At 41.0% G+C, this 13,919-nt stretch overlaps 1 protein-coding gene and 1 pseudogene across 7 annotated transcripts in view; both read right to left on the reverse strand.

The window, feature by feature from the left end:
• Positions 1–13,919, reverse strand: part of SLC44A1 (solute carrier family 44 member 1) — a 212,778-nt gene that overhangs the window by 151,277 nt on the left and 47,582 nt on the right. For all 7 annotated transcript variants that reach the window (XR_009541529.1, XR_009541531.1, XR_009541530.1 and 4 more), the window contains exon 2: positions 9,785–9,874. Coding sequence is in view for 4 of the 7 variants with exons in the window: in XM_060154708.1 (XP_060010691.1) it covers positions 9,785–9,874 (90 nt within the window). In the remaining 3 variants the exon portion in view is untranslated. The remainder of the gene's footprint in view (positions 1–9,784; positions 9,875–13,919) is intronic.
• On the reverse strand, positions 1,345–2,540 carry LOC132523080 (Y-box-binding protein 1-like; annotated as a pseudogene).

Below are 13,919 nucleotides of genomic sequence, written 5' to 3' on the forward strand. Positions count from 1 at the left end.
TGCAACACGGTCATTAAAAAGGCTGAGTTTTTTGTTATCTTTATTAAACTGACGAATAAAGATAGAGATTATCACTGTTTCACTCATCACAGCCAAGTATCATGAATAGTACTTACCTAAGCAGTCCTGCTAGTGCTCAGGTCTACACTGGTAAATACTGTACTCATATGCAATGCCTCAAAAGGATTTCCCCCTTAAACCTACTTTCCTAAAAAGGCAAACAAACTCTTTTTTCTAAATAGCTCCTCTATGTTTATAGTGCAGGTAAGGAAAATGAAGGGGGAAGCGTAGAGAGTGTTGGTCTACCTAGTGAAAACGTCTTGAAACTACGCTTTGTAAGAAAGTGGACTTGGAGCAGAGACTATGCCTGATTCGCTACCCTCTCACCCTCTGATCCTTTTGCCAAGTTATTTTACTTCCCTGTGCCTCAATCTACTCACCTGTAAAATGAAGATAATGAGTGTCGCTCTTAAGGCTGCTGTAAGGATTAAATGAAACAATCCAGTAAGGGGTTAAGAATCCTGTTTGGCACATAGTAAAAGCTCAATAAATGTTGGCTCTTACAGTCGCTAGAAATGAGAACATGTTGTAAGGGAAAGACCAAGGGCTTTGGAGTCAGATAAACCTGCGCTGATTAGTGGAATACTGATGAGTCCATTTTCTACTCAGGTGACCTTGGACAAATTTGCTTAATTCTCCATGCCTCACTTTACCCATCTCTAAGTTGGGGCTAAAACCACTTACCACTAAGGCTGCTGTGACAAATACCTAAGATAATAATGTAATGTGTCTGTCTCAGTACATGTTAGTACCCTTCTGCCTCAAAGCACAGCTAACTGCTAGCACTGGAGTTAGGCATAAGCTGGTCAGTATTCACTCATTCACCCTCACCCTGGTTTCCCTCTCCCTCTCTCCTGACTCCTCCAAGGAGACTGCAGGGCAATTAGTCCCACCTCAGAACTTCAAGCCAATATTAAGACATGAGAAAAATATGTATACTCCCCAACATACATATGCATGTGCAAATCAGCATGCCATTTTTTAAAAATTTAAGACCTTTAGTAACAGGTGCTTGCAGTTTGTTGACTTTTTTGAAAAAATCAACCTGTAAACTTTTATTACAAATTAAAAATGAGGTTCTTAAAAATCTCAACTTGACCAGATATGAAACAATTTAAAAACCTTTAAAGGTGTATTGAGAAAAACCAGGCTTTTTTAAAAAAAACAAAACAAAAAACACGTTTGTCATTACCAAAAAGATACATCTTTAGGTAAAAATAATAAAAACCTCATGCTGCATAGATAATGCAGATAGCTCTAGTTATCTGGTCAGCAGGCCAAAAAGCAAGCACTTAAGGTCTTCAGCTCCAATCTTTTGTTCATTGCTTATTGCTGGAATTTCGTATTCATTTCTTCTTGTTGGATGACTAAACCGGATGATGGTAGAGATGGTAAACTGGCATTTACTCAGCCCCGCCCTGCTCAGCCTCGGGAGCAGACAAGCGGACAAATTCTCAGCTGGTGGATCATCGGCTGCTTTTGTCTCTTCGCCACCTTGTGGTTTAGGGTTTTCTGGGCGTCTGCGTCTGTAATTGAAGGTGCGGCTGTACCGACGTTGAGGTGGCTGCTGACCTTGGGTCTCATCTCCTTGATTTTCCTTATCTTCTTCATTGCCGTCCTCTCCGGGCTGTCTCTAGCGAGGAGGGCCCCTGCGGAATCGTGGTCTATAACCCCGATACATATTCTGTCTCACTGGTCTACCTTGTTGTCCTGCGCCCTGGTTGTCAGCACCCTACATTACCTCTCCCTGCACAGGAGGGTTGGAATACTGTGGTCGACGCCCATAGGGTCTCCGCACGCAGTAAGGTGGGCACCTTCGCCTGCGGTAGGGCCGCCGCTATTGGGCCTGGCCTTCAGGAGCGCTCTCCGATCCCCCATCCTTTTCCCTGCTCTCACTGATTTGGTAATTCTGCTGGTAATTGCGGGGAGGACCCCTGCGACGTGGAGAGCGTCTATAATGGTTATGGTCTGCTGCACATTTATTGCCTTGCGCTGGAACTCCACCAGGGCCTGTAACATTTGCTGCCTCCGCGTCCTTTTCTCCTTCAACGACATCAAACTCCAGTCTCTCCATCTCCTACGCTGCGAAGGTACTTCCTGGGGTTCTTTACGGCAGTCTGGTGTGCAAATACATCTTCCTTGGTGTCATTCCCGTTGATGAAGCCCTACCCGTTTCTTACAATGAACCATTTTACTGTTCCCAAAACCTTTGTTGCGATGACCTTGTGGTCTCCGCCGGCAGGCGCTGCTGATATGAGGCTGCCTGCGCCGCCGCTGCCCGTCGTGCAGGGCGTGGTGTTGGCAGCGCTGAGGGCGGCGGGCGGCTGCCGGGTCTCGGCCTCGCTGCTCCTGGTTGCGGCGACGGTGACTGGGGCCCCCTGCAGCAGCTGCGGCTCCTCCCAGGCTGTGATGGTAACTAGGTCGGCGGAAGCGGTGGCGCTGCTCGGGGCTCTCTGGGGTCCACTCTCCCAGCATGCCATTTTAAGCATATCCTTGAACTTCAAATTAGGAAGCCCTACACTAAACAAAACTGGAGGTGGAGGTAAATATTGGAGGTTTCATGGCTAACTTTTCCAATACAGCTCTTTAACAAGAAGGATCACAGAGTAATAGAAAGGGAATCCAGAAAGTTCTGGATTCAAACCCTCATTCTACCACTTACTACCTGTATAACTTTGATCCAGTTACCTACTTAGATGTTTCCTCCTCATCTCTGACACAAAGTAATATCAACTGTTTCACAGCCTAATGATGAGGACTAAATGAGATAATGCATCTCTAACTTCTAGCTGGTCTGGTACATGGCAGGTGATCAATGTATGGTGCCTGTTAGTGAGAAAGTCAGACTAAAGAGGTTGACAACAGTAATTGGGGACAAACCAAAAACCCCTTCAGTTCTCTATTTTAGACAAGACTTTCTAAGGGGTCAGGGAAAGTGAGAACTAGTGTCAGTCATTTTGTTATGACACAGAAACATTCAGACCACAATTACAATCTTCTTTCACTACTAGTCTAAAATAGGAAAGCCCTTGCATAATTAAAAGGTTATGTTCTTCTTTCACTTTTTATACAAATATTCTTATGTTTATAAGTACTTTGTGTTACAGATTGCCTTAAATGGTTTCTGATTTCCCTTTATGACTATTTTTAACAATACTGTGGGACATGTGGTTTTTGTGCATGTGTTTGTGTTGTTTTTTTAAAAAATCATAAGCCACCTAATATCCCTCTGGGATGTAGGCAGAGTATAAATTATAAATGTTACATATATATTGGTAAAATGGGACACTGACATATTTTCACAGAGGCCATTTAAACTTCTTAGTAGCTTCCCAAAGTGTTAGGGTGGAGAGGGTAAAAAGCTGCAGCAGAGAAGGAAGGAGAATAGGAAGCTAATAAGATAGAAAGAAACCAAGACTGTTATTCCAGAGACTTCCCATATGGTACAAGTAGTGACAATGGAGAACTAGGCCAAATATAATTAAAAAGACAATCTCCTTTTTTAAAAAAAATGTGAAATCCAAATGCAGGAAGCAATACAGTTTCAAATGAGAAAAAATGTGGTACATGAAATTAAAATAGGCTGAGAGAAATTTTACAGAACGCACTCAATAATTTAATGGCTCCGTGAGGCGGATGGGGGCCGTACTCAACAGAAGGAAATCACATTAACTAAGCAAATGATAAGGGGGACGAGGAAAGCTTTTATACACCTAGAGCAGGGAGCAATCACTAGAGAGAAAGTAAGTCTATTAGTAAGGAAGAGAATCCTGGCTAAAATCTTAAAATGACTAAGCTATTGAAGTGCTTTCAGAACTGCTATTTGAAGAGAGAGAGAAGGAGCAGACAAATCTAATAACAAACAGGAGGTGACTCAAATCAGATAAAGGGATGCAGGGATGGTAGATCACAGGCAAGATCTGGCAACTAATAAGTACCTACTGCCTACGTCAGAGAAAAGACAATTTGCTAATTAATGAACTGTGCTCATTTCCCCTTCACATCACAGGGTTTATTAGTTCAACTTAAGTAAGAGTTTTGGCTTAGTTTCATTCACTGTCAGTCAAAAAAAGGGACATATTTTATTTCACAAGCTGTTCGAATTTCACACGTGGAGCATTTGCCGTGCAACTGAGCAAGGCAGAGGCCTTAGTTTCTCTCTGAAGAAAAAAAAAGTCAACAAAACATGCATGAGGGGTGGGGATGGGGCATGAATATGGCATTATGAAGCATACTTCAAGATAAAAAGATGGGGGAAAAAGACTCAGGCTTACAGCCTTCTCCCGGGGATTAATGAAAATATATCCAGGCTTTTTTCTCAAAGACTTCCTCTCTTATCTCAATCAACACTTGGAGTCAGTCTGCTAATAACTAATTTGTCAGACTTCAGAGTAACACTTGGCTTCTCTTCCTCCTGTTCTGAGAACCCTGAGACAAGGGGGCTATTAGGACCCAGCAGACGGGATAGAATTAGAATGCCTGATGCAGAACTAATACTTATGCAAGCAAATTTCAAAAACAAAGTTAAAAGCTTTGCCAATCTGCCAGATTTCTGGATTTCTTTAAAGTTTAATAGGATACATTACTCTAAGAAAGAGGAAAGAGGAAAAAAACAAGAATGGTTGGAAGTCTAGGAAATATCCACTCAATAGGCATTTATTGAGCACATAAAAACGCAAGATGCCGGTGCAAGGTACAAAGGGTTATAATACGTAAAGTTCACCCTGAAAGAACGGAAGTGTTCTCAAAAGAGAAAAATAATGGGGCATGAGGGAGCAAAATCAGAGAGAGGTTCAGTTTCATGGGCAGCTCGAGCAATGAAAAAGAAAACACAGACAAAGAATATGTACTGAGAACTGAACCCAGCTCTTTTGCAAATACTCATGATCCCAGACAAGTCACTTTAAATTCTCTGAGCCTCAGTCTCCTTACCTGTCATTAAGAATGGACTAGATTAATCTCAAAAGCCCTTTCCACTTCCAAAATGTTATGATTCTAAGGGAAAGTACATACAGAGTAAATTTTTTCAGTGTATACTTCCAGGGAGAAGTATAGGCCCTTTTGATCCACTATAATGACTGAGTGGGGAAGGGGCGGGAGGGGATGTAGATTAAAAGTCAATGGATTTAACTGAACTGTACATTTAAAAATAGTTAAAATAGTAAATTTTAAGTTATGTATATTTTACCAGAATGATAAAAAAAAAAAAGAAAAACCAGAAGATTTAACAGAAAGTAGGTAGCCACTTGGATCAGGTGACCTTAAGGTGATTTTTGGCATGCTGTTCTTCCTATTCTATCATCCTGCCAAAGCACAGCCCATCACACAGGTGACGAAACACTGCAGTGAGTCTTTGAGTCTTTCACTTTGTGCTGCATACTCCACAATGGTTAATGAGGTAGAAACACTATGCTCTAAGAACTAGACTACGGCTATAAAATAAAAAAGGTCCTTGAAAGCAGTCTGCAGGGACGACCTATGCAGACCTATAATGGCTCCTAAATCCAGCTCTAGTCCAGATCGTTCTCCAAAATTCCAGCTCTGTATTTTCAACTGCTTATCCCTACCCACACACTGTACATGTCCACAACTCACCTCCTTCCACATTTCCCCAAACCACTTCCCCTTCCTGCATATACCGTATCTCCGTTAGCAGCACCATTCCTGACTGCACAGCTAGGATATGGAGTGAGAGGACTCTAGCGTCCTAACTCTGCACTAGAGGAAGCAGGAATGCTAAACTCTTTGCTCAGAGTCTGAAATATTGACTAGACCACATTTAACTGGCAGGTGAGGTTACTGTGTCCTACAGGTCCATGTTCTTAACAGCAACTTCTTTCGTTGTTCCCAATTCCGGGCAACAAAGAAGGGACTGACTATCTCTTGAGGCCTTGCCTTCTAACTCTTCTACCCTGGGTTCAATACTGCCGCCACTGTGTAATCTTAGACAAGTTATTCAACATACCACTGTGCCTCCTTATCTGTAAAGTGGGAATGATGATAACAGTAGTATCTACTTCACTGAGCAGTTGTGAAAATTAAATCTGTATTGAGTGCAGAGAACAGTACCTAGTCCATAAGTAAGCAGCAATAATGATCAGGGGTAAGTTGTAGGAGGTATCTGTGTCTTCTATTTTCCAAAGTACGTACTCCTGTTAGGACCATCCAGACTCCTCTTTTTCCTGACTTTTGAGGTAAGATGATCTGGGCAGATTGGGTCCAGGTGGATCTCTTTCCTTTCCTCTTCTCACATCTACCTCTACTTGGGACAGAATGAAGTCAGACTATCCAAGGTGGGAAGAACCTTGAGTCCATGTGGGCCAAGCTTCATTCCACAGGTCATGTTTACCAAGGAATTCTTTACTGGGCATAATCAAGTGACTGCTTGGCTACTAACAAAGTAGTACTTTGTTTATCCATCCCACTCTTATTCCTTCATGTGCACAGAAACTGTGGTTTGGAACCTACAAGGAGCTGGAGTAGGATCTGAGCTGAAAAAGCTTACGCAGAACCCATAACACAAGAATCTCTTAGTCATCCTTTATCTGTTTCCCACTTGCCCGCAACATTGGTGACACCAAATATTATTGATCCCGCTCCTTCACTCTCTCTCCTCTCCTTTACTATTTCCTTATTTCAGGTTTTTCACCTCTTATCTAGACTCATCTGAACTGTTGCATCAGCCTCTGAACTGGTGGCCTGAAATCTCTTCCCTCTTTACAATGACTTTACATTTATTTTGGCTACCAGGGCCATGTTTCTAAACCCAGCCATATCATTTCTTGCTTAAAACTCTTCAGTAGTTTATCAGTGCCTACAACAGTGGGTCTCAACACTGGCTGAACATTAGAACCATAGAGATTAAATCAGATTCACTGGGGTGGGGCTCAGGAACGAGTATTTTTATTCTAATACCAGCTAATTCCAATATGCAGCTAGTGTTAAGAACCACTTGTTTACTATCTTAATGGAAAATAAAAATTTAGAAGTACAATGCTACATGTAATTTTTTAGAACAGGGTAAGCATATGTCCAATAATTTCAAAATATTGAATAAGTTCGAATGTGGAAGACGATAGCTCTCAGAAAGGCTGATAGCAATTTACTTTGAAAAATACTCTAAGTTCTAGACAAGCATGGAAAAACCTTAAAAGTAAGGGAAGAAATAAAAGAGAAGTACAAGTATTTATGACGAGATGAACATGTATAAATAAAAAGATTTAATGGTGAAAATGAGTAAAAGATGACAAGATCTTAAAATATTTCAGAACTACAGAATAGATACCAAGGAGTGAGCAAAGAACTGCAAGTAAGGGCAGTGAGTAAAGATATAGTTTGAGTAATGGGCTGCAAAGATTGACTATAAAAGCAGAAGCAACTGGGCCACTAGCTGAAAAGAATATAGGCAGAAAGTTCCGGTTCCTATTCTATTTTTGCCTTTCATGGGCAGCAGTATATTCTTAGATAAGCTAATACTTAATCTCACTACACTTTGCCTGTAAACTGGGGATAAAACCCATTTCATAGTGTAACTGGGAGAATTTAGTGAGATAAATACATATATGAAAGCATCAAGCCCATGATAATCCTCAAAAAATATTTGTTGAATGTTTCTCTGAAAGGTACTATGGAATGAAATCCAAAGGCAAAAACAAAATACAACTTTTAAAAAACATACAAAACACATACTCAGAAGACCAAAAAAAAACTCTGGTCTATTGTTGTTCCAGTAAGGTGTGCAACAGAACTTTGAGATTTCTCCAGTTTCCACATGGCAAAATTTGATGTTAGCTCAGTTCCAAGATGGTAATCCATAAAAAGAATCATTCCAAAACAAATAATGCTATGCCTGCATTTAAAAGTACACACAGGGGGTCTTAATTACCATCACACTGAAATTAACAGTATATTAATTACCATTGCATTACAACGTTTCAGTAAACAAATGGCTCCTTACTCTCTGGTCACTCCCAAATCAGCCTATTAACATTAATGATTGCACTTTCCTGAGCTATTTTAGCACAGAAAATCAAAAGCACCTCGGGTGGCAGGTACATATTTTTATAAACATAATTTTGAAAGGTCAGCTGCTATTTATCCCAGGGTGAAATTCAGGGGTGGGGAGAGGCTGTGCACTAGTTCTGTTAGCAAAGAATGTTCTCCACACTCTGATGCTGCATTTCAGTTGCTACTCCATTAAACTAAGTAGACTCTTGAACAACATCTTACAAGTCCTAAGTTAGGAAATGGGTATTCTGATGTTTTCTAAATATCCTAGATTTGATGAAACTGAGCTGTCTATTATCTTTAAAACTAACACTCTCTATTTTACTGGATTTATTATATCTCATCAGAGTTCACTGCTTTCTTTTCCTTGATTCAGGAGCTGGACTGGTGCCTACACTTATGCCCATTAGCCATGAATAGGGTTGTTCTGTGCTTCTCAAATGACATTTTCGAGGTGGGCAGCCGCAGAGAGACACAGAATAGGATTACCTAAAAAGTAGTAATAAATAAAAAATAACAAGATTCCTAAAAAAAAAAGGTATGGGAAAAAGGAGGTTAAATACACTCACACTTGAGTGAAAAAAAAAAGGGTGCCTGAGGTAGCATGATTGTGTTTCCAGCTGCAAAGCCTAAGGAAAGAGAGAACAATACTGTCTGCGTGATCCCCTGATCCCCTCGAGGGAGAGGAAACTAAGTGGCAGAAAAGAGCACTGGCCTGGAAGGTAAAGAGTCCTGGGCTCTGTTCCCAACTCTGCCATTCACTAACAGTGTGGCCTTGGGATGTTCATTATCATCTCTGGGGTCTGATGTTCTTAACGTATATAATGAGGGTGATGCACCAGATGAGGATTTCTAAGTCCTTGCTAGCTCGAAATATCGGCTAGCTCTAAAACAGCTGCTTTCTACCTTTTTTCCAGCCCAGCACACTGGTGGCAGTGACACTAAAGTCCCTGAACCCTGTGTGGAAACCCCTGCAGGGTAGAGCGGGGATGCAATCTGAGTAAGCACAGCCCCAGCACTTTGCACTCTGTTCCTCCATCCTCCGCACCCACTGGAAAATCACCAGCTCCCGTGACCTCTGACTGAGAGATGCCACTTATTACAGTAGACACAGCAGGCAGCAGGAGCCTAGTATGGGTCGAAGGAGGAAGAAGCAGGGAGAAACCAGCCTCCTTCTAGGAAGAACTAAAAGATGTCAGAACTGGAAGCCCTGTAGATATCATCTAGCAAAACCTCTAATTTTATGCAAAAGAACACCAAGTCCCTGAAAGGAAACTGAATGGCACAAAAATAACCATCAGGTTTGTGTGACTGGGTTGGATGAATACTCAGGACTTGACCCCATGACCATTGCTCTGCTCACCATCCCATCAAGATCATAGTTCACGGATATTTTGGTCAAATGACCTGGCTTTCTGAAATGGGCTAGTCAAAGACATAGAGTTTCAATTATTCCTTAATTTTGATCACAGTTTTCATGCAAACCAAAAAAAAAAAAAAAAAAAAAGTCAAGGGGTACCAAATACCACTTAACTGTATGGGGAAAAATAACCTGCTTCAATGGTATCCTAGGACTTCCAGATGTAAGCAATTCAAGAGGGGTTATTTATTTATTTACAGATATGAATAAATAAATAACAAGTTCCCTCTTTAAACTAACTCCCCGTCAGCCCCTCGGATCATGAGTTCAGGCTCCGAGGCTCTGTGAGTTTCTTACCATCCCAATGCAGAACAGGATAAAAAGCAGCAGCCACGGTATGTCTGTGCAACAACGGTCCTCCAGTGGCTTCCATTCTCGTTTGGAGCTCTAATTGAAAACACAAAGAGAGTGGTAAACGTGAATTTCAGTTAAAGTTAGGAAGGTGCAAACATGCCATCGATACCTAGATCCCTTCTTTTCCTGACAAATTCCTATTGAACCTTTCAGTTCAATAGGAACCTCAAATATCTGTCACCTTTCTGTGAATTTTACCCTAACACCCACCTCTCTTCCTGGCCAGGATTGATTCCAATGCTGTTTTGGTACCTCTATTAGAGCAGTTAGCATGCTGAATTGTTATTGATTGAGCTGTGCCCCTAGCAGAGCATGAACTTTGCAAGGGAAGAGACCTCTTCTCATTTCCCAGCATCCAACATGATGCTTGAGGGTTCATGGTATATACTTAGTAAGGGCTTTTTTAAATTAATAAACAAACAAATTCTTCCAACATCAATCTTGGTGGTAGCTTTTTCTTTGTATGTCCAGAGGCTAGACTTAAAAATGTAGAACGTGCTTTCTACATGTTCTCATCTAGGAAGGAAGCTCTTTAATTATGAATTCCTATTGAGGGGTAGACTCTTCTAAGTCTAATAAAATTCAGGAACAAAAAACTAAATTAAAACACTTTTACAGACAGATCTGGGCAACTCCTAAACCACCATCCACAGATTTTCATTCTGTTTTTAGAAAGTGTAAAGAGTTTTTAGATCAAACACAAAGATTCCCTAACTAAAAAGCTAAAGGCATTCTAAAAGTTAACTTGCAAAGTATTGATTGGAATTGAATGCATTTTTTTTTCATACAGCGATAGTCTTAGGTTCTCAAATCAGCTCACAAATTCCCTTTAACCAGAATGTAACTGAAATAACACTCTTGCGCTTTCTAATGAACAAAAATCCCTGAGTCTCACACCTTTTCCTGGAAACAGTAAGCAGAGAAGGGAGAGAGAAGGTAGCCTTGGGAAACTTATGGGAAAAGTTCCTGCAAAAAGAAGGCCAGGGCCTCCAGTGGCTTCCATGACAAGGTCCAGGAAGCTATCCGGAGAAGGCCTGTCAGTAGGAAAGGACAGCAGCACAAGGTGTGGTAAGAAGATAAGAGAGCCCTCTAGTATAATTAGTACGTAGAGTTCAAGAGTGGGGACCCAGTTCTTAATCAGGTTTGCTTAGCTTTCTCTCCTTCTAAAACAGTTTTTAACTTTGACAACCTGATGAAAGCTACAGATTCTTTTCTTAGGAGATAAGCATAACTAAGTTGCATAATTTTCTTAAAAGTTTAGGGAATTCAGACCCCAGGTTATGAAACCCAACTTTAAAATACCTGCCTATGGACACTGAGGGCAAAGCGCTGGAGCTACAAACACTCCTTCCTGACCCCTAAATGCTAACCAGACAAATGCCTTTCCCTTCCTCAGTGTCTTATACACTGTTAGTTTTTCACAAACAACAACAAAAACCACCACCCTTGATAGCTTGTTCCCAGACACCCACACAAGAAAACAAAAGAGCACTAGTTAGTCATGGAGAAAAACCTCACGCCAAGGCTCTAACTAGCATTAAAAACCAAGAGCAAGTAGGCAGTGTTTTCCAGAGGAATATAACACTATGGCAACTGGATAAAGGACTCTGTCCTCTCCTTGGCTCTGTCATTAGTTAGCTACATGACTTTAGATAAAACGCTTCATCTCCCTGGGTGGCAGGAAGAAGTGAGATTAAATCTCTTAGGTTCCTTCCAACTCTAAAAATCTATGGTCAGGAATGCAGTTTTGTGAAAATTTGTGCAATGACAAAAAAACTGCAAAAATAATTTGACATTATTCCCTGTGTTATTCAAATAAGAATGCACGCATTGTGGTCTGTGTTTTGGAAGACAGTTGTTCATAGTATGAATAAAGAATGTTTCTTTGTATTAAATAATTTCAAGCTTGAATAATACCCATTATAGTAAAATTACTTACAAACACAGAACTTGGACACATCTTTGAAATTCATTACATTTACTCTAAGGTGATTTCCAGAGCAATGGCTACTTTGAAATACTATATTTGTTTATCTTAACAAACAGTATGTATTAGGGGAAGGCAGCGGAGGGGGGTGCGGACAAGTCTCAGACTGATTGAGCATTTTCTTTATCCACAACTATTTTCTTCGTATTTTTACTTCAGACCAACATTCAGCTTTTAATGCTTAAATTTTTACCTATAACATAAAGAAGGTAGAATTTCATTTTGACCAGAAAAACACAAAGATTCAATATCTCAACAGTCAACTTACTGTGGGCCACTTCTGGGCCAAATACATAGAAAACCTTTCACTGGGGATGAGAAATGGAGAAGGGGTAGGGGTTACATTTATAAAACATAGTCAGAGTACAACACGGAGTAGAAGAATACAAAAAAAGGAGGTAGTCACCTCACTCAGATAAAGAAAGGCTTCTCCAGGAGGGGCAGCTTACCTCATAGGCTATTCTGAGGATTAAATGTGAGCATCTGTCACACAGTAAGCACTAATTCTTGGTTATAATTCTTATTTGTCAATACTCACTTTTCAGTTAACCTTCTCGCTATTGTAAAAATATCCCTTTACCAGGTGGACCTTTCCACTAAAAGGACAGAAAGAATATTAAATTCACCTTTTCCCCTTCTATTACTAAAATTCTGACTTAATGGTGGCATCTTTCATTTTAGCTACTGTTTTTAATGCTTTCAGTTATTGATTACTATTAAGTAGGCACTATACCCAAAGCTTTATACACATTACTTTCAAAATAGCTCTCTGATGTATGTATCATCCCTATTTCACAGCTAAGGAAACTCAGGCTCAAAAGTTAAGTAATCAGGGGCTTCCCTGGTGGCGCAGTGGTTGAGAGTCTGCCTGCTAATGCAGGGGACACGGGTTCAAGCCCTGGTCTGGAAAGATCCCACATGCCGCGGAGCAACTAGGCCCGTGAGCCACAACTACTGAGCCTGCGCGTCTGGAGCCTGTGCTCCGCAACAAGAGAGGCCGCGATAGCGAGAGACCTGTGCACCGTGATGAAGAGTGGCCCCCGCTTGCCACAACTAGAGAAAGCCCTCACACAGAAACGAAGACCCAACACAGCCAAAAATAAATAAATAAATTTTAAAAAGCAAAAAAAAAAAAAGTAATCAGACCAAGGTTCCACAACTGTGCAACCAGGATTTGAACCCAGGTCTGTGGCCACAAAACCAAATCTGATGAAAATATCATTCATTTTGCACTAGTCAGTAAAGAGCAAAAACACCTCCATTAGTTTTTCCTCACACAGCAAAATTTGGGAGCCAACCCAATAATTTAAAATCCTATAGGCACAGCGAAAAAGAGAGATGTTTTATGAGCCATGAAATTTTTCAAGCAAGTCAGGAAACCCAACAGTTGAAAGAATTTAATGATTCTTTAACAGACTTAACCAAGTGGTAACTGGATTTAATGCTGTCTGTTTCTTCCAATTAAAATCCACATAGACTTAGCAAAAGTAAAATGTTTTGCAAAAGCACTTTTTAAATGTGATTTTTATCCCTTTCTCAAATTCTACATGAGGTTAATAAAGGCTGTCAATCAATGTTAGGTCCCTTTCCATTCACAGAATCTTACAATTCAGGAACTAAGTAGGACCAAAGTAATCATATAGTCTATGCCTTTAAGTGACCTAGGGAAAGGAAAGGAAGGGACTTGCCTGACTTGCCCAAGATCAATTGTTTTGATCTTCAAAACAATTCTGTTAGTTGTTATTATATATTCCCAGTTTTGCTGCTCTGTAAAAGAGAAAACCAAGGTTCAAAGAAAATAAGTGGAAAATTCATTACTGAAACCTGAGTCCTCAAACCCTAGCAGAGAGATGGAAACTATAAGAAAGAGTTAAGAAAATGCTAAAAATAAAAAACCATGGTAGGGCTTCCCTGGTGGCGCAGTGGTTGAGAGTCCGCCTGCTGATGCAGGGGACGCGGGTTCGTGCCCCGGTCCGGGAGGATCCCACATGCTGCGGAGCGGCTGGGCCCGTGAGCCATGGCCGCTGAGCCTGCGCGTCCGGAGCCTGTGCTCCGCAACGGGAGAGGCCACGGCATTGGGAGACCCGTGTA

The sequence above is a fragment of the Lagenorhynchus albirostris genome, chromosome 7 (assembly GCF_949774975.1).
Source record: "Lagenorhynchus albirostris chromosome 7, mLagAlb1.1, whole genome shotgun sequence".
In the NCBI taxonomy this organism is placed as follows: domain Eukaryota; kingdom Metazoa; phylum Chordata; class Mammalia; order Artiodactyla; family Delphinidae; genus Lagenorhynchus; species Lagenorhynchus albirostris.